This window comes from Schistocerca nitens, chromosome 5, assembly GCF_023898315.1.
Source record: "Schistocerca nitens isolate TAMUIC-IGC-003100 chromosome 5, iqSchNite1.1, whole genome shotgun sequence".
NCBI lineage: Eukaryota > Metazoa > Arthropoda > Insecta > Orthoptera > Acrididae > Schistocerca > Schistocerca nitens.
The window spans coordinates 93,770,521-93,788,800 of NC_064618.1; the positions used below are offsets into that span (position 1 = coordinate 93,770,521).

The window sequence follows — 18,280 nt, forward strand, 5'->3', positions numbered from 1 at the left end:
TTTTCCAAGACTTACTCTGCGAAATTTTACAGTAGCTGTGGTCTTATCTGTTGTCCGCTTTCGTATGATTCGAGATCCCGTTTAGTCCAAAGCTACTTTTTAAATTTATGTAATTGCCAGAAGTAATTATTTCTAACAAGTGTTTGTGGGAAATTGTTATATCCCTCCGAGAGTAAGCTGATCATATGACTCTATACCCTACTTTGTCAGCAGCTTTTTTTTTCCTTTGTCCCACATTCAGTATGACATGTAAACTTTGTTCCAGTCTGATAAATGAATTTGATACAGTCTGTGACCTGAGGTAAAGTGCTACATGGAAGGATCTTTTTTTCCACAGTCCCTCAGAGGTCACGGAACACCCGAAACAAATTCGCCTACCGAAAGATATTTATTATTGTTGTTGCCACTGATCGAAAATTTCTCAGTTTAGTCCTCATGTATTAAACAGTTGCTGAGCTGTTATCAGTCTATTTCTGTTTTGAATGCTGTTATAAAATAAGTTCAAAAAATATAAATACATGGAAACATTTATTCTTATTATCACTCGGGAAGCGATACAGATAATACCTAATGGTCGACTTCACTGTGCACAGACATGACTCAGTAATTAGGAAAGTAGAGGGAGGGGGATTAACCGTTTCGTCTCACCGCTTTTGATAGTCACTGGTACGTGCAGGCAGGTGTAGTCGTCGTGTGGCGGCTGCGTGACTGCCAGCAGTCGTCAGATCTTCCATGTCCCGTGGCACTGAGATGGTACTCCCAGCAGCTTAACTCGTTCCTTCACCTGCTGCTTGACCCGGCCTGATCTCTCTCCAGGTGGAACGCTTCCTGGTGGCTGACACACGCACGGCGCTTGATGCTTGCATACACCTACATCCATATCTACAACTGCACAGATATTGCGCAAGCCACCGTACCACTACTTGTCATTTCCCCTCCTGTTCCACTAGCAAATAGAACGAGGGAAAGACGACTGCCTGTATGTCTCCGGATGAGCCCTAGTTTTTCGTTTCTTATCTTCGTGGTCCTTACGTGCAATGTACGTTGGTGGCAGTAGAATCGTTCGGCAGTCAGCTTCAAATGCCGATTCTCTAAATTTTCTCAATAGTGTTTCTCGAAAAGAATGTCACCTTTCCTCCAGAGATTCCCACTTCACTTCCCGAAGCATCACCGTAACACTTACGCATTTTTCAACCTTACCGGTAACAAATCTAGCAGCCCGCCTCTGAATTGTAGCCATGTCTTCCCTCAATCCGACCAGGTACGGATCCGAGGCACTCGAGCAGTCCATGCCACACAGCCCGTGCTATCCGATCACGAGTGGAATTAAAATTCACGGTCAAAAGATATCAGTGATACGATCCTACATCTACATCTACAATATACTCCACTAACCACCAAGCGGTGTGTGGCGCAGGGCACAATTCGCGCCAGAGTCATATTCCCCCCCCCCCCCCACTCCCCCCACCCCCCTCTGTCCCACCTCCATATCGCGCGAGGGAAAAACGACTGTCTCAGTACGAGCTCTTATTTCCCTTATCTTTGAATATCTGAAAGTTGGTGGTAATGATATATGCTCTACATCCTCGGTGAAGATCGGATTTCGGAATTTAGTGAGTAGCCCCTTCGGTTTAGAGCGCCGTCTATCTACAAGTGTGTCCCACTTCAAACTTTCTATGCTATTTATAACGCTCTCGTGATGGCTAAATGTACCAGTCACGAATCTTGCCGCTCTTTTTTGGACCTTCTCAATCTCTCGAATCAGACCCAACTGGTAGAGGTCCCATACAGAAGAACAATGCTCCAAGTCTGGACGAACTAACGTACTGTAAGCTATTTCCTTTGTTGAAGGACTGCATCGCTTCAGGATTCTACCAATAAACCGTAATCTAGAGTTCGCCTTACCCGTTACTTGTGTAATCTGATCATTCCATTTGAGAGTATTTCGAGTAGTCGCACCCAGATACTTGACAGACGTTACCGCTTACAAAGACTGGGCATTTATTTTGTACTCGTACATTAATGGGGATTTTCGCCTTGTTATACGCAGTTGGTTACACTTACTAATATTGAGAGATAACTGCCAGTCATTACACCACGCATTTATTTTCTGCAAATCCTCATTGATTTGTTCACAACTTTCGTGTGATACTACTTTCCTGTAGGCTACAGTATCATCGGTAAACAGTCTACGGCCGCTGTCAATACCATCAACCAGATCGTTTATGTAAATCGTAAAAAGCAGAGGACCTATTACGCTGCCCTCGGGCACACCTCAAGTTACTCTTGTTTCTGTTTAAGTCACCCCATTCAGGACGACATACTGCTCCCTGTCTGTTAGAATTCTATCCAACCGCATATGTCATCGGATAGCCCGTAAGCACGCACTTTTTGTAGCAAGCGAGAAATATGGCATCAGCCTGGGAGCCGATATCTAGATCCTGTTGTATATCATGCACAAAGAAGGCCAGATGTGTCTCGTATGACGCTGTTTCCTAAAACCGTGCTGGTTTCAGCAGATGAGCTTCTCAGAGTCTATAAAAATGATTGTGTCTGAACACAAAATATGTTCCATGATTCTACAACAAATCGATGTCAGTGAAATTCGCCGGTAATTATGTGCATCCGATTTTCTGCCCTTTTTATAGATTGCTATGACCTGGACCTTCTTCCAGTCCCGTGGAACTTTCCTCTGTTCCAATAATCTCTGATAGAAGATGGATAAGAATGGTGCTATATTTGTAGTACAGTCAACATAAAATCTTACGGGGATTCGCTGATGACACTGCTATTCTGAGTGAAAGTGAAGAAGAATTACAGGATCAGCTCAATAGGATGAACAGTCTAATGAGTACAGAATCTGGACTGAGAGTAAATCAAAGAAAGACGAAAGTAAAGAGAAGTACCAGGAATGACAACAGCAAGGAATTTAATATCAGGATTGATAATCACGAAGTAGATGAAGTTAAGGAATTCTGCCAGCTAGGCAACAAAATAACCAATGACGCACGGAGCACGGCTGACATCCAAAGCCGACTAGCACTGACAAAAAGGGCATTCCTGGCCACGATACGTCTACTAGTATCAAACATAGGCCTTAACTTTAGGACTAAAATTACTGAGAATGTATGTTTGGAGGACAGCATTGCACGCTAGGGAAACACGCACTATGGAAAAAGTTGAACAGAAGAGAATCGAAATATTTAAGATGTGGCGCTACAGAAGACTGTTGAAAATTATGTGGACTGATAAGGTGAGGAATGAGGATGTTCCGTGCAAAATCGGAGAGGAAGGAAATATGTGGGAAACAGTGACAAGGAGAAGGGACTGAATAATAGGACATCTGTTCAGACATCAGGGAGTGACTTCGATGGTACTAGAGGGTGCTGTAGAGGATTTTTGATATGTCAAGTAACGCTCTGTCCATTCGAAAATTAAGAGTTGCATCTAAGATTGCGGTTTGAGGAGAGGCAGTATGTTGGAAACATTGTCAGTGTCTTACAGGTTTTCCCAATCACTTAGTAGCTGACCAAATTCCTGCTTACCCAACGGCTTTTTTAAAATAATGTTTCAGTATCTATGTACCAGCCTACAGACTAAAGAAACATTTACAATTACGTAGTTTAAATCAGGAATGCCACTATCTACAGCTCTACAGCCATATAGTGCAATCTGAACCAGGTGCCAATAAACTATACAATTGACTTCAGTGGAATAACGACGGGGGGGGGGGGGGGGGAGGGGGACACAAAGGAGAAGTGTGCGTCTAACGACATAGCAGCCGTCTGGAATCATACTCGGCTAATAACAATGCCTACTGACATTAACAAACTAAAAGCAGTGTGAATTATAATGTGAGTGGTATTTGCTGCAGGATTGTAGTGGTAGTCGTTTACCAGGTATCTTATTTTGAGAAGTTGTCACACCGACGCTTGTCCAGTACCTGTTGTAGCACACACTAACCGTTGACGAGGCAACTGACCATCACGGTCAAAATGGCAGCCGGCAGCGGCAGCGGCAGTGCACACTTCCAGCGTGATACGGAAAGAACGCTGCGCACGTGCTAGCGTTTCAGCGTAGAAGTGCGAGCAGTCTGTAGTAGTACTCATACGTCGTTGGTATCGTCTGGTGAAGTTAGTATGTCCTTTTATACAGCGTAAAAAGTACACAGGCGTCAAATCTGGTGGGAAGGGTCGGCCGAGGTGCAGGTCCCCTGCATCCTGTCCAACGATATGGAGAAAACTGATGAAGGCATGCTGTAGTACTTCGCGCGCAGTGTTGCCAAACGTTCCTCTTAGTCTGCACAGGGTCGTTCTGTAGAATCCGTGGAAGATGGTCTGTTAGAGGCTGTGACACATGTGCGTGTCCAGTGTTCCGCCTCTGAAACACGGGCCTATGAGCTGATGGTCCACTGTCACACACCACACATTTACACTCCATGGACGCAGACGTTCCACCTGATGGTGCTAACGGGGATTGTCAACGGATCAATATTACATGTTTCGGCGGTTTACCTGGCCGTAATTAGTAAATGTGACTTCATCACTAAACAAGATACATGATACATCTCGAATATCTCGTCTTAATGGCCAAGTACAAAAATTAACAAGATTCTCATTGTCGTTTCCATGCAGCTCTTGATGGAGAGAAATGTGATCGGTATGGCGATGGAGAATACGCGTGACACTTTCCTCTCTCGTGCCACTTCCACGTACGCGATTGCGCAGGAGCTAACGTGCGGACCAACTTCAACAGCAGCAAGAATATTAATTTCCCTCTGTTCCGTATTTACTTGTTACCTTCTGTTAGATATTACACTAGTACTTTCATGTAAATCATTGAAGAGGTTGATAAATAATTGTGGAGGTGGTTGAGGTCCATTGTGATATCTTGCCACACACACACACACACGTACAAGAACTAACTGCAATCATCCTACGCTCTCAGTACACCATGAGTATGTCGGTGTTTTCCGCGTAAACAAGTGTTGGTGTGGAAACTTGTCAAAATATGAAATTTCGTAAACGACACCCACTAGAATCCTATAATAAACACCACTGACATTCTGATTTACTATACTTTTAGAGTGTTAATGTCAATAGGCATTGTTCCATTTAAAAAAAGTGTATGTTTGCACAAAACTATACTTTCTAAGAATGGAAAAAATAGAAATGAGCATTTGGCGTCATTGGCCGGGAGGCCCCTTACGGGGCAGGTTCGGCCGCCTACGTGCAGGTCTTATTACATTCGACGCCACATTGGGCGACCTACGCGCCGGATGGGCATGAAATGATGAAGACAACACAACACCCAGTCCCTGAGCGGAGAAAATCCCTGACCTAGCAGGGAATCGAACCCGGGCGCCTTCGGACGGCAGTCCGTCACGCTGACTTATTCAGCTATCGAGGCGGACCTTTCTAAGAATTATTACAGTCTATTGATTGGCTAGCAGTACGAGCCCCTGGATTCTTATCCATTCTGTGAAAACCGCACATCAGTAACACTTTACATTTCCGCAATATTTGTGGTGCAAGTTTAGGTGATTCCCCCTGTATTCCATAACCAACACGGGACCCAGCATGTCACACTGTAGTTCAGGAGTCAAGTTTGTTTCTGCGTGTCCTTTGATACGTGGCCGATAGGAGACCGGTACACATTGTTTTCTGTGGTACAGGTAAGAACTATTAACCTACTGTATTTACTGTTCAAAAAAATTTGCTTTAGGATGTCATGCTGCACATAATAAAAAGCCTTAACTAATTCCCAATATGATTCCAGTGTTAATAACGTTCTGCTGATTTAATACAAGAGCTGTAACTGTAATAGTGGCAACTGCTGTTTACACCTCGTACAAAATAGATACGTGTTTCTAAGTTTTACTGACCTTCAAAGTAGTTACTAGCGTTGTGTATAACCAGTTGCCAGCGATGTGGAAATCGTAGGATACTCTTAGCAGTGCCAGTTGTGTTGACAGTTCGAGCTGCACGGTCTATTGCCCGACGAATTTGTAGCAGTTCTGAAGCAAATGCCGTGAAGTGTTTCGTTCAGTTTAGAAATCGAGTTGAACTCACAAGGGCTTAAGTCAGGGGAGTGCAGTAGGTGGTATAGCACTTAGCAGTCCCATCAGTCAAACAAATCAGTAACGGCTTGTACTGTACGTGCTTGAGCATTGTCCTGCAAAATGGTGGTCAGGTCCTGCAGAAAATGTCATCTCCTCTGTCTGCAAGCTGGGCGTAGGTTGTGTGCCAAAAATGAACAGCATAGAGACAGAAGTGATGACACTTTCTGCAAGACTTGACCATCATTTTGCAGCACAATGCTCAAGCTGTTACTGATTTGTTTGACTCATGGGGCTGCTAAGTGCTGTACCACCTACTACACTCCCGTGACTTAAGTCCTCGTGAGTTCAACTTGATTTCTAAACTGAAGGAAACACGGCATTTGCTTCAGAACTGATACAAATTCGTTGGGCAATAGACCGCGCCGCTCGAACTGTCAAAACAACTGGCACTGCTAAGAGTATCTTACGACTTCCACAAATGGTTCAAATGGCTCTGAGCACTATGGGACTCAACTGCTGAGGTCATTAGTCCCCTAGAACTTAGAACTAGTTAAACCTAACTAACCTAAGGACATCACAAACATCCGTGCCCGAGGCAGGATTCGAACCTGCGACCGTAGCGGTCTTGCGGTTCCAGACTGCAGCGCCTTTAACCGCACGGCACGACTTCCACATCGCTGACAACTGGTTATACACAGTGCTGATGACTACTCTGAAGATCAGTAAAACTTTGAAACACGTATCTATTTTATACGAGCTGTAAATAAATAGTTGCCACTATTAAAGGTCCAAACCTCGTATATCATTATTGCAGGAAAATTTTTATCATTTCAGAATATGATGTATTATTGTATACGTACAACATTGGTGATTGGTTAAAGCTGAAGTGTATGTTGTGTCGCAGATCGCGTGAACGACATGGACGGCCTGGAGTCGGTGCCGTGTCAGCCGTGGTCGAGCCGCCTGCCCAAGATGGCGCAGCCAGACCTCGACTACATCGGTGAGTACAGTCAGCTGCGAAAGCGGCAGCCTTGCCGCCGCAGTCAGATCCTTGAAGGAGGCGTCCCGAAGTACTGAATGTTGCATAGGATTAACCAGTACTACCGTAAAAGTCTGTATATTACGCACGTACTGGCGAAACCGGAAAGGTTCTTCTCTAGTGGCTCTACAATAACGAAATCATGTATTTATTTGGAGAACAAGGGACTAAAACATATTGTTTAAAAAGAGTTGAGGTTAGTGAATGTTAGATAAAATAAAAACATTTTCAGACCGGCATGTGTTTGGTGTTTTGAGTGCACATTGAACTGTAGGTCCTCCTATAACTGTCTGGATAGTTAAGTCACTTCGAAGGTCGGATGGAGGCTACGGGATACGACTTTCAATGCGACACGCCTAATAAAGCACTGTGGACTTCGCACCAACGTTTGTATTTAAAAAAAAAAAAGTAGGTGCATGAATTCTAACTCAGTGTGCTTGTGTTAAAGGCAATCCGTGTGATTAACGTCCAGTATCTACCGAAATGCATAAAAACGAATAAGTGGACGACATGTCACTGAACTTAATGCTTGTTGCATCAGCTCCCGTGTACACCTTCTGCGAAAGTGTTCGATGAATCGCGCAATTTGTGTGCCAGTTTCGTTAAAGGCTGGCCGAAAACAAATTTCGAAAATGAATTTATCGTAAATGTTTGCACCGTTTTCAAACCAGTGGACTTCATCCTGCGTGCCAGTTTATTATTTAAGATGATACGAGGAACTACATCTCCATGCCGGAAAGGAGACAGTAGTGAAAGCGGTGCGGAGTAGGTCATCGTCTGCTTGCCTTGCAACGCGATAGCGATTGTTCTTACTAGTTAGCTACAACTGGGCTATCTAAATACCTACGCACCTATTCTGCATCAACAGACGAAAAAAGGTGAAGAGATAAGCATCGAATGTAAATTTTAAAAAAAGAACATGTCCTCAAGAAAACTCACCTGTTTATAAAGACACTTTTCCGAATGTAATCGTAAGCTACTTGAATTTTGTTGTTTTCTTGAAATATAACTAAATTCCGTCTCTGTGACTAAAAGGCTGTTTGTTTTGGTTCCAGACGCATATTGTTTCTTTTATTTTAGATGAATTTTCATTCGTTGTTTTCCCACATGTACTGCAGTGCAACTGTGTTTGGTTGTCCGTTTACTCGGATTTGTGTAAGGACAGCAGCTTTCCATTTTACGAAGTAACATGACTCTTCATGGGCGTTGAAGTCGTAATTTGTTTTAAATCCACTTACCAACATAAACCGCACTTTCAAAAGTCTAATGCAGCATCGTTGTCACAAATGAAATGCTTTTGGTTATATTGGTTAGTAGGCACGTTAATTATGTGTGAAGCAGACTGGATGGATGGAATTACAGGACTATTTTCGCGTGTTACATCACAGCCTTAGCAGACACAGGATAATTCGATGAGAATTGTTCAGTTAAAATTACTAGATTAGTTTGTAAAAATGTGGCAGGATAAAAATTGGATGTTTTTCTGGAAACGTTCTCCTGCAGGCATGTATGTATAACTATATATGTCTCGGATCTCCTCCAAAATCTCTGTATCCATTTCAGACAAATTTGGTACACAAACAGTAAACTTCACAAGTATCAGCACTGTGGGGTTTTTACCTCCTAGGTGCTACAGGAGTGTGCAAAACGTGTTTTTCAGCCCCTGCACTGTAGGCTGGTCTTCATGGCAAGCTTATTGTGTAGGATTAGTATCGACATACCTTCTTTACCTGCTCTGCATGGCAGCCTATATATCATATGCAAAAATCTTTTACCAAGCCGCTGACATGTAGGCAGCAGCTACACATGAAGGTAGACATGGCTGAGGGATGGCGAAGATGGAGAGAGGAGGGAATAGACAGAGAGGGAGGGAAGGAGGATATGGGTCGAAAAGAGAGAGGAGGTATGGATGGACAGAGAGAGGGGGGAAGGTGGGAAGGAACAGGGTGATAGGGAGCAGGTGACAGATAGGGATAAGTGATTGAGGATACAGACAGAGAATGTGCAGGAGATAGAGAAGGTCGATATATAGAGGGGACAGACAAGGTGGACAGAGAGAGGGTTGAGGAGGGGATGGTCAGAGAGACTCATAGAAGGTTATGTATAGAATAGGTGGGTGGAAGAAATGGTCAGAGAGAAGGTGAGGAGAACATGGAAAAAGAGAGGGACAAGGAAGAAGGTAGCAGGTGTTTTGGGGTAGTAGGGAGATGGAACAGGTGGGGTATTTGGAGGAGATGAACAGAGAGGGGGGAAGAGAATATGGCCACGTAGAGAGGGAAGTAAGATCTAGTCAGCAAAACAGGATGGAGCAGATGGACAAAGAGAGGGGGCAGGAGAAGATGAAAGGACAGATAGAGTGAGGAGGATAAGGCAGACAGAGATGGGAGGATAAGGTGGACAGAGAGACAGAGGGAGTATGAGATGGACACTGAGAAGAGGTAGAGGACGAGGTGTGCACAATTATGCATGTCGAATACATTTGCACTTGAAACCTTGGGATAAACAGGCCTATGTGGAGAGAGGAAATAAATAAATATCTAGGCAAAGCATCTTAATGTATATAAAGCTGAGTGTGCGTATGGATATGTAAGAACTTCTCCCAGGCCCATGGACTGAATTCAGTCACACAAACGTCTTGCCCAGAGAGGATCAACACAGCAGGGGGCTTTTTTTTTTTTTTTTTCTTCGTCATCAGCCTACTGACTGGTTTGATGCGGCAAGCCACGAATTCCTTTCCTGTGCTAACCTCTTCATCTCAGAGCAGCACTTGCAACCTACGTCCTCAATTATTTGCTTGACGTATTCCAATCTCTGTCTTCCTCTACAGTTTTTGCCCTCTACAGCTCCCTCTAGTACCATGGAAGTCATTCCCTCATATCTCAGCAGATGTCCTATCATCCTGTCCCTTCTCCTTATCAGTGTTTTCCACATATTCCTTTCCTTTCCTCTCCGATTCTGCGTAGAACCTCCTCATTCCTTACCTTAGCAGTCCACCTAATTTTCAACATTCGTCTATAGCACCACATCTCAAATGCTTCGATTCTCTTCTCTTCCGGTTTTCCCACAGTCCATGTTTCACTACCATACAATGCTGTACTCCAGACGTACATCCTCAGAAATTTCTTCCTCAAATTAAGGCCGGTATTTGATATTAGTAGACTTCTCTTGGCCAGAAATGCCTTTTTTGCCATAGCGAGTCTGCTTTTGATGTCCTCCTTGCTCCGTCCGTCATTGGTTATTTTACTGCCTAGGTAGCAGAATTCCTTAACTTCATTGACTTCGTGACCATCAATCCTGATGTTGTTTCTCGCTGTTCTCGTTTCTACTACTTCTCATTACCTTCGTCTTTCTCCGATTTACTCTCAAACCATACTGTGTACTCATTAGACTGTTCATTCCGTTCAGCACTTCATTTAATTTTTCTTCACTTTCACTCAGGATAGCAATGTCATCAGCGAATCGTATCATTGATATCCTTTCACCTTGTATTTTAATTCCACTACTGAACCTTTCTTTTATTTCCATCATTGCTTCCTCGATGTACACATTGAAGAGTAGGGGCGAAAGGCTACAGCCTTGTCTTACACCCTTCTTAATACGAGCACTTTGTTCCTGATCGTCCACTCTTATTATTCCCTCTTGGTTGTTGTACATATTGTATATGACCCGTCTCTCCCTATAGCTTTCCCCTACTTTTTTCAGAATCTCGAACAGCTTTCACCATTTTATATTGTCGAACGAATTTTCCAGGTCGACAAATACTATGAAAGTGTCTTGATTTTTCTTTAGCCTTGCTTCCATTATTAGCCGTAACGTCAGAATTGCCTCTCTCGTCCCTTTACTTTTCCTAAAGCCAAACTGATCGTCACCTAGCGCATTCTCAATTTTCTTTTCCATTCTTCTGTATATTATTCTTGTAAGCAGCTACGATGCATGAGCTGTTAAGCTGATTGTGCGATAATTCTCGCACTTGTCAGCTCTTGCCGTCTTCGGAAATGTGTGGATGATGCTTTTCCGAAAGTCAGATGGTATGTCGCCAGACTCATATATTCTACACACCAACGTGAATAGTCGTTTTGTTGCCACTTCCCCCAATGATTTTAGAAATTCTGATGGAATGTTATCCATCCCTTGTGCCTTATTTGACCGTAAGTCCTCCAAAGCTCTTTTAAATTCCGATTCTAATACTGGATCCCCTATCTCTTCTAAATCGACTCCTGTTTCTTCTTCTATCACATCAGACAAATCTTCACCCTCATAGAGGCTTTCAATGTATTCTTTCCACCTATCTGCTCTCTCCTCTGCATTTAACAGTGGAATTCCCGTTGCACTCTTAATGTTACCACCGTTGCTTTTAATGTCACCAAAGGTTGTTTTGACTTTCCTGTATGCTGAGTCTGTCTTTCCGACAATGATATCTTTTTCGATGTCTTCACATTTTTCCTGCAACCATTTCGTCTTAGCTTCCCTGCACTTCCTATTTATTTCATTCCTCAGCGACTTGTATTTCTGTATTCCTGATTTTCCCGGAACATGTTTGTACTTCCTCCTTTCATCAATCAACTGAAGTATTTCTTCTGTTACCCATGGTTTCTTCGCAGCTACCTTCTTTGTACCTATGTTTTCCTTCCCAACTTCTGTGATGGCCCTTTTTAGAGATGTCCATTCCTCTTCAACTGTACTGCCTACTGCGCTATTCCTTATTGCTGTATCTATAGCGTTAGAGAACTTCAAACGTATCTCGTCATTCCTTAGTACTTCCGTATCCCACTTCTTTGCGTATTGCTTCTTCCTGACTAATGTCTTGAACTTCAGCCTACTCTTCATCACTACTATATTGTGATCTGAGTCTATATCTGCTCCTGGGTACGCCTTACAGTCCAGTATCTGATTTCGGAATATCTGTCTGACCATGATGTAATCTAATTGAAATCTTCCCGTATCTCCCGGCCTTTTCCAAGTATACCTCCTCCTCTTGTGATTCTTGAACAGAGTATTCGCTATTACTAGGTGAAACTTGTTACAGAACTCAGTTAGTCTTTCTCCTATTTCATTCCTTGTCCCAAGCCCATATTCTCCTGTAACCTTTTCTTCTACTCCTTCCCCTACAACTGCATTCCAGTCGCCCATGACTATTAGATTTTCGTCCCCCTTTACATACTGCATTACCCTTTCAATATCCTCATACACTTTCTGTATCTGTTCATCTTCAGCTTGCGACGTCGGCATGTACACCTGAACTATCGTTGTCGGTGTTGGTCTGCTGTCAATTCTGATTAGAACAACCCGGTCACTGAACTGTTCACAGTAACACACCCTCTGCCCTACCTTCCTATTCATAACGAATCCTACACCTGTTATACCATTTTCTGCTGCTGTTGATATTACCCGATACTCATCTGACCAGAAATCCTTGTCTTCATTCCGCTTCACTTCACTGACCCCTACTATATCTAGATTGAGCCTTACATTTCCATTTTCAGATTTTCTAGTTTCCCTACCACGTTCAGGCTTCTGACATTCCACGCCCCGACTCGTAGAACGTTATCCTTTCGTTGATTATTCAATCTTTTTCTCATGGTAACCTCCCCCTTGGCAGTCCCCTCCCGGAGATCCGAATGGGGGACTATTCCGGAATCTTTTGCCAATGGAGAGATCATCATGACACTTCTTTAATTACAGGCCACACGTCCTGTGGACACATGTTACGTGTCTTTAATGCAGTGGTTTCCATTGCCTTCTGCATCGTCATGTCGTTGATCATTGCTGATTCTTCCGCCTTTAGGGGCAATTTCCCACCCCTAGGACAAGAGAGTGCCCTGAACCTCTATCCGCTCCTCCGCCATCTTTGACGAGGCCGTTGGCAGAATGAGGCTGACTTCTTATGCCGGAAGTCTTCGGCCGCCAATGCTGATTATTTATCAAAATTTAGGCGGTGGCGGGGACCGAACCCGGGACCGAAGACGTTTTGATTATGAATCAAAGATGCTGCCCGTAGACCACGGGTACAGGGGGCTTATAATTCTTTAGCTACAGATACTTGAGCCCCTGCCATACAGGCTGCTCTTTAGGGCAGGTGTGTTCTGTGGTAATAGTGTCGACCTGCTTTGGAGGACAGGTAGGCTGCCCAGCAGAAAAGAATGTTTTTTTGGAGTCGTATCAGCCTGCTTAATCGGCTGGCTTTGTATGGCAACCTACAAGACATGGGAAAATGGCGGTTTTCAAGCACTTGACACACAAGTCATGCTGCACACGAGGTGTGTTGTGGGACCAGCACCAGCCACCTTTATTGACCATTTTTGCAGGGGCTACATGTGTCAGTATGCATGGCTGGAAGAAGACTGAGATGGATAGGAGATGGAGAGAGATGGCAGGATGTTATGGATAGGCAAAGAGAGGGAAGAAGGGGATATAAAAACAGGGAGGGATGGGGAGGAAGTCATGTACAAAGAAAAAGGGGGTGGAGGAGATGAACAGAAAAAGGCAAGGGAAGAGGAGATAGGCTAAGGGGATATAAAGATATAGGAAGGTGAGGTGGTGGTGGACAGAGAGGGAGGAAGAGCATGTGGTCCATGAAATGTGCATATTATATGTGACATACAAGTACACAGGCGAAGCTAGAAATTCTAATATGTGTAAGGCAGCACACATGTGTGTATGTCCAGCATCTCCTTCCAAATCCCTAGATCAATTTCAACAAATCTGACACACAAACAACATACTCCACAGGCATCAGCACCAAGAGTTTTATAACTTCCTATGTCCAATAGGAGATGATATATAGGCAGAATATTTTTTTCATCTCCTGCTTTGTCGGCTGCACTGCACAACAAGCATGTTGAGTTGGAACTGCCTTATGGACCTGCACTACAGGGCAGTCTACAGACCTGCACTGCATGGAACAGTTTTAAAGCCTTTAACATGTAGTCTGCACGGTACAACATGTGATTTGTGAGATTAATATCAGTATGCTTTATCAACCTCTTTTCCAGGGGCCGCATGCACTGATGGGCATGAGTGGGGGAAGGTTGAGATGGATGGAGGAGGGAATGGACAGAGAGAGGAGGGCAGGATTGCTTGGACAGATTGATTGGGGAGAAGCTGGTATGCAGAGAGGGGTAAAGAGGAGATGACAAGAGAGGTAGGAGTAAGAGATGGGCAGAGAGGAAAAGAGATGGTCAGGGAGGAGGTGGAGGAGATGGCCAGAGGCTGGGACAAGGAAGATATGGATATACAGAGTGGAAAGATGCGATGAACCGAGATGGGAGGATGACGTGTACAGAAATAGAGAAGAACAAATAGATGGACAGCGAGAGGAAAGCAAGAAAGAACTGTAGGGGGAGACAGGACACAAGGGGATATGCATAGAGAGGAGGGTCAAAGGGGATGAACAGAGAGGGGGGAGGGAGGTGAAAGAGATGGACCCAGATGGGCAAAGAGAGCTGGACAGGGTTAGAGGACAAGATTAGATAGATAGGGATGGGAGGAGGTCAATAATAAGAGGGAGAAGAGGATGTGGACAGAGAGACAGGGGGCTAGGATGAGAAGGATAACTAGAGGGGGTAGGAAGAGATGGACACAAAGAAACAGGAAGGATGGTCAAAGTGAGAGAGGGAGGGGTTGAAGTAGACAGTGAGAGGTGGGAGAAGGAGATTGTAGAAAGATGGGAGTAGGAGATGGTTAGAGAGGAGGAGGAGATGACTGTGGGCAAGGAGGATATGGGCAGAAAGTGATTAGGGGGGGGGGGAGAATATGGACAGACAGAACATGGCACAGAGAGAATGGGGTAAGGGGAAATGGATAGTGAGTAGGAGGAGGTAAACAAAGACAGGTGGGTGAAGAAAATGGACAAAGAGAGGTGGGTGGGAAGATTAAGCAGAAATAAGGGGAAGAAGACATATTCAGCAGGCAGAAAGAGTCGAGATGAGAACGTAGCTGGAAGGCTGTGAAGTGGAAGATGTGGAGTGCGTGAATGGCCAGGTGGCAGGAGGACACTTTGTGAGATGTGTGACAGGTGAAATGTGAAAATACTCGGTGTGTTGGCTGTCTCAAATGAGACGCATATTGTGGGAGTTATGATCGCCTGCTTCATCAACCTGTTTCACAGGGGCTGCATCTGGGGACGGGCATAGTTTGTGGGGGTGGGGAGGAAAGTTGAGAGCGATAGTTGTGTGAATGAACAGTGTGAGGGGGCAAAAGGGAATGGATTGGGGGAAAGTGTTAGGATAGGATAGACAGAGAGGAGGAAGGAGAGGAGGGACAAAGATAGGGGTGGAACTAATGAACAGAGACTGCAAGGAAGAGGAGAGGGGGATAGAAATGCGAGATGAGGAGATGAAAAAAAGGGCAGATGAGGAGATGCAAAAAGAGAGAGGCAGCAGAAGAGATGTATAGGGAGATAGGAGGGGAGGAAACGGGGAGAGAGAGAGAGAGAGGGGGAGGGGGAGGGGGAGGTTGGTTGGTTGGTTTGGGGAAGGAGACCAGACAGTGTGGTCATCGGTCTCATCGGATTAGGCAAGGACAGGGAAGGAAGTCGGCCGTGCCCTTTCAGAGGAACCATCCCGGCATTTGCCTGGAGTGATTTAGGGAAATCACAGAAAACCTAAATCAGGATGGCCGGACGCGGGATTGAATCGTCGTCCTCCCGAATGCGAGTCCAGTGTCTAACCACTGCGCCACCTCGCTCGGTGGGAGGGGGAGGGGGAGGGGGAGCTGGAGATGGACCAATAGAATGTGGGAAAAAAGAGGTGTATGCATTATATGTGTTGAAAGCATATGCCACAGGGAAAAGGCTAGTATATAAATAAAAAAGCATGATGTATGTATATATCCAGTATCTCGTCCTAAACAACTGGACTGATTTCAAATAAATTCTGTGCATACTCTGTTTGTGGGGATTAGAGCACCTTAGCTCCCATATGAGCTGTGACAGGGCAAACCAATGTTTTCTACCCCCCACTTGTTGGCTGCTCTGCATGACAGGCATGTTGTGTGGGCAATATAGAACTTGCAGGGCCTGTACATGCAGATGGGCATGGCTGAGCAGAAAGGGAAGTTGGACAGAAAAGTGGACTGTGATCGTTTTTTTCTTTCACTGTTGACCATAATTTGGGTCTGTTTAATAACCACATATTATTACACAATGTAGTTACATCATTTATTTAGGGAACGGAAGCAGAAGCCACAGGCTGGTATAGCCCATATGAAATGTAACAGAGATGCTCGGGGGACTTGTGTCAGAATCTGTGGAAGAGAAACAACATACCTCTCACGATATTCTTTTAGGTACAATCATAGAGCAGTTATTCGAGGGAGACTGTGACATTTCCGTTACCACCATTGCGCACCTTGCAATTTTGTTTTGGCAATGTGTAGCTTTAGTCAGCCCATACAAGTACCGCTCATCATGTCTACAATCATGTCTACCAAGGGCGCCCAGAGTAGATGGAAAATGTCTGTTTCCTTTTTTTTTTTTTTTTTTTTTTTTTTTGTTTGTGGTTTTAGGGCACAAAACTGCTATGGTCATTAGCGCCCGCTGTTTGTTTCCTATTACAAACAAAATTATTTTTAAAGTGGAATTTCATGTGTCCATTCCATAGAACAGTCCCAAATTTGTCTAGTGCGATATTTGTTTTATCGATACGTATTGAGAGGGACAGCAAAACAACAATAATCAGTACTCAGGTACGATACAGTGTCACAGACGATCTATATATCACAGCCTTCCAGATTTACCCCTTCAAGTTTTCTCGAAAGCGATGCAAGGACCCATTATTCAGCCAGTACTGAAGTGAGGGTCCGAAAAGTGGACGTGGCGGGAAGGTCGCGTCATACATTTCATTATTTTTCAGGCAGTTTGGATGCGATTTCATCATCGAAACTTTGGGAACTTATTGTCTGTGAGTTCTACAATTAAATAAAGATTAAATCGAAAATTGACATTTTCGGTCAGTTTTGCTCATGTTGGATGCTCACAACAGTGATCTGTAGACCAGGAAACCAAAGACAATGCAATAACTGAATAATAAAACACACTTACTTCTCGTTTGAGAAGCAGTCATGCAGAACATTATAAGCATTACCATTCTCTGAGTGAAGTCTTTTGTCAACTCGATAGTAAACTATCTTCCTAGTTGCGGTGGTTCTCGCGGAGGTGATTAATTGTGACGTCGTCAGCAGGAGCCGAGCTGAGGAACTGAGAACACGACCAGTGTTGACTAACTGGCACCTGAGCGCTATCGTCGGCTTCCTTGATGCCAGCGCCGGAGAGGGCGCTGGTGTCGTGTAGTCTTCCCAGATAGGGGAAGTTCGGCGCCTGATTTACGCATGCTGCCACGCTGGCGCCATCCCTCGGGGTCCACAGACACTGACGTTCGAGCTGGCCTGCTTTTGACGACGATAGCACGAGTGATTTCTTATGATGACACCGCAAATTTCATGAACGACCCTCTCTAAAGACGAGTCCTGGGTCATGACGACCATACACTGAAGAGCAGAAGAAACTGGTACACCTGCCTAATATCGTGTAGGCCGTAACACGTCGTGGCATGGATTCCACTACTGTCTGAAATAGTGCTAGAGGGAATTGACACCATGAATCCTCCACTGCTGTCCACAAATCCGTAAGAGTACCAGGGGGTCGAAACGCACGTTGCAAGGCACCCTATATATGCTCAATAATGTTCATGTCTGCCGAGTTTGGTGGCCAGCGAAATTGTTTAAACTCAGAAGAGTGTTCCTGGAGCCACTCTGTAGCAATTCTGGAGGTGTGGAGTCTCGCATTGTCCTGCTGGAATTGCCCAAGTCCGTCGGAATTCACAATGGTCACGAATGGATGCAGGTGATCAGACAGGATGCTTACGTACGTGTCACTTCTCAGACTAGTATCTAGACGTATCAGGGGTCCATATCACTCCACCTGCACACGTCCCACACCATTACAGAGCCTCCACCAGATTGAACAGTCCACTGCTGACATGCAGGATCCATGGATTCATGAGGTTGTCTCCATACCTGTACACGTCCATCCACTCGATACAATTTGAAACGAGACTTGCCGGACCAACCCCAATCATCAACAGTCCAAAGTCGGTGTTGACGGGCCCAAGCGAGGAGTACAGATCGGTGGTACACTAGTGAGTCTTCGGCTCCGAAAGCCCATATCGATTACGTTTCGTCGA

General features: G+C 44.6%; 1 protein-coding gene across 1 annotated transcript in view; it reads left to right on the forward strand.

Moving 5' to 3' along the window:
• Positions 1 to 18,280, forward strand: part of LOC126260294 (SCY1-like protein 2) — a 963,146-nt gene that overhangs the window by 331,536 nt on the left and 613,330 nt on the right. Inside the window, exon 6 of the mRNA XM_049957618.1 lies at positions 6,966 to 7,061. Within this exon, the coding sequence (XP_049813575.1) occupies positions 6,966 to 7,061 (96 nt within the window). The remainder of the gene's footprint in view (positions 1 to 6,965; positions 7,062 to 18,280) is intronic.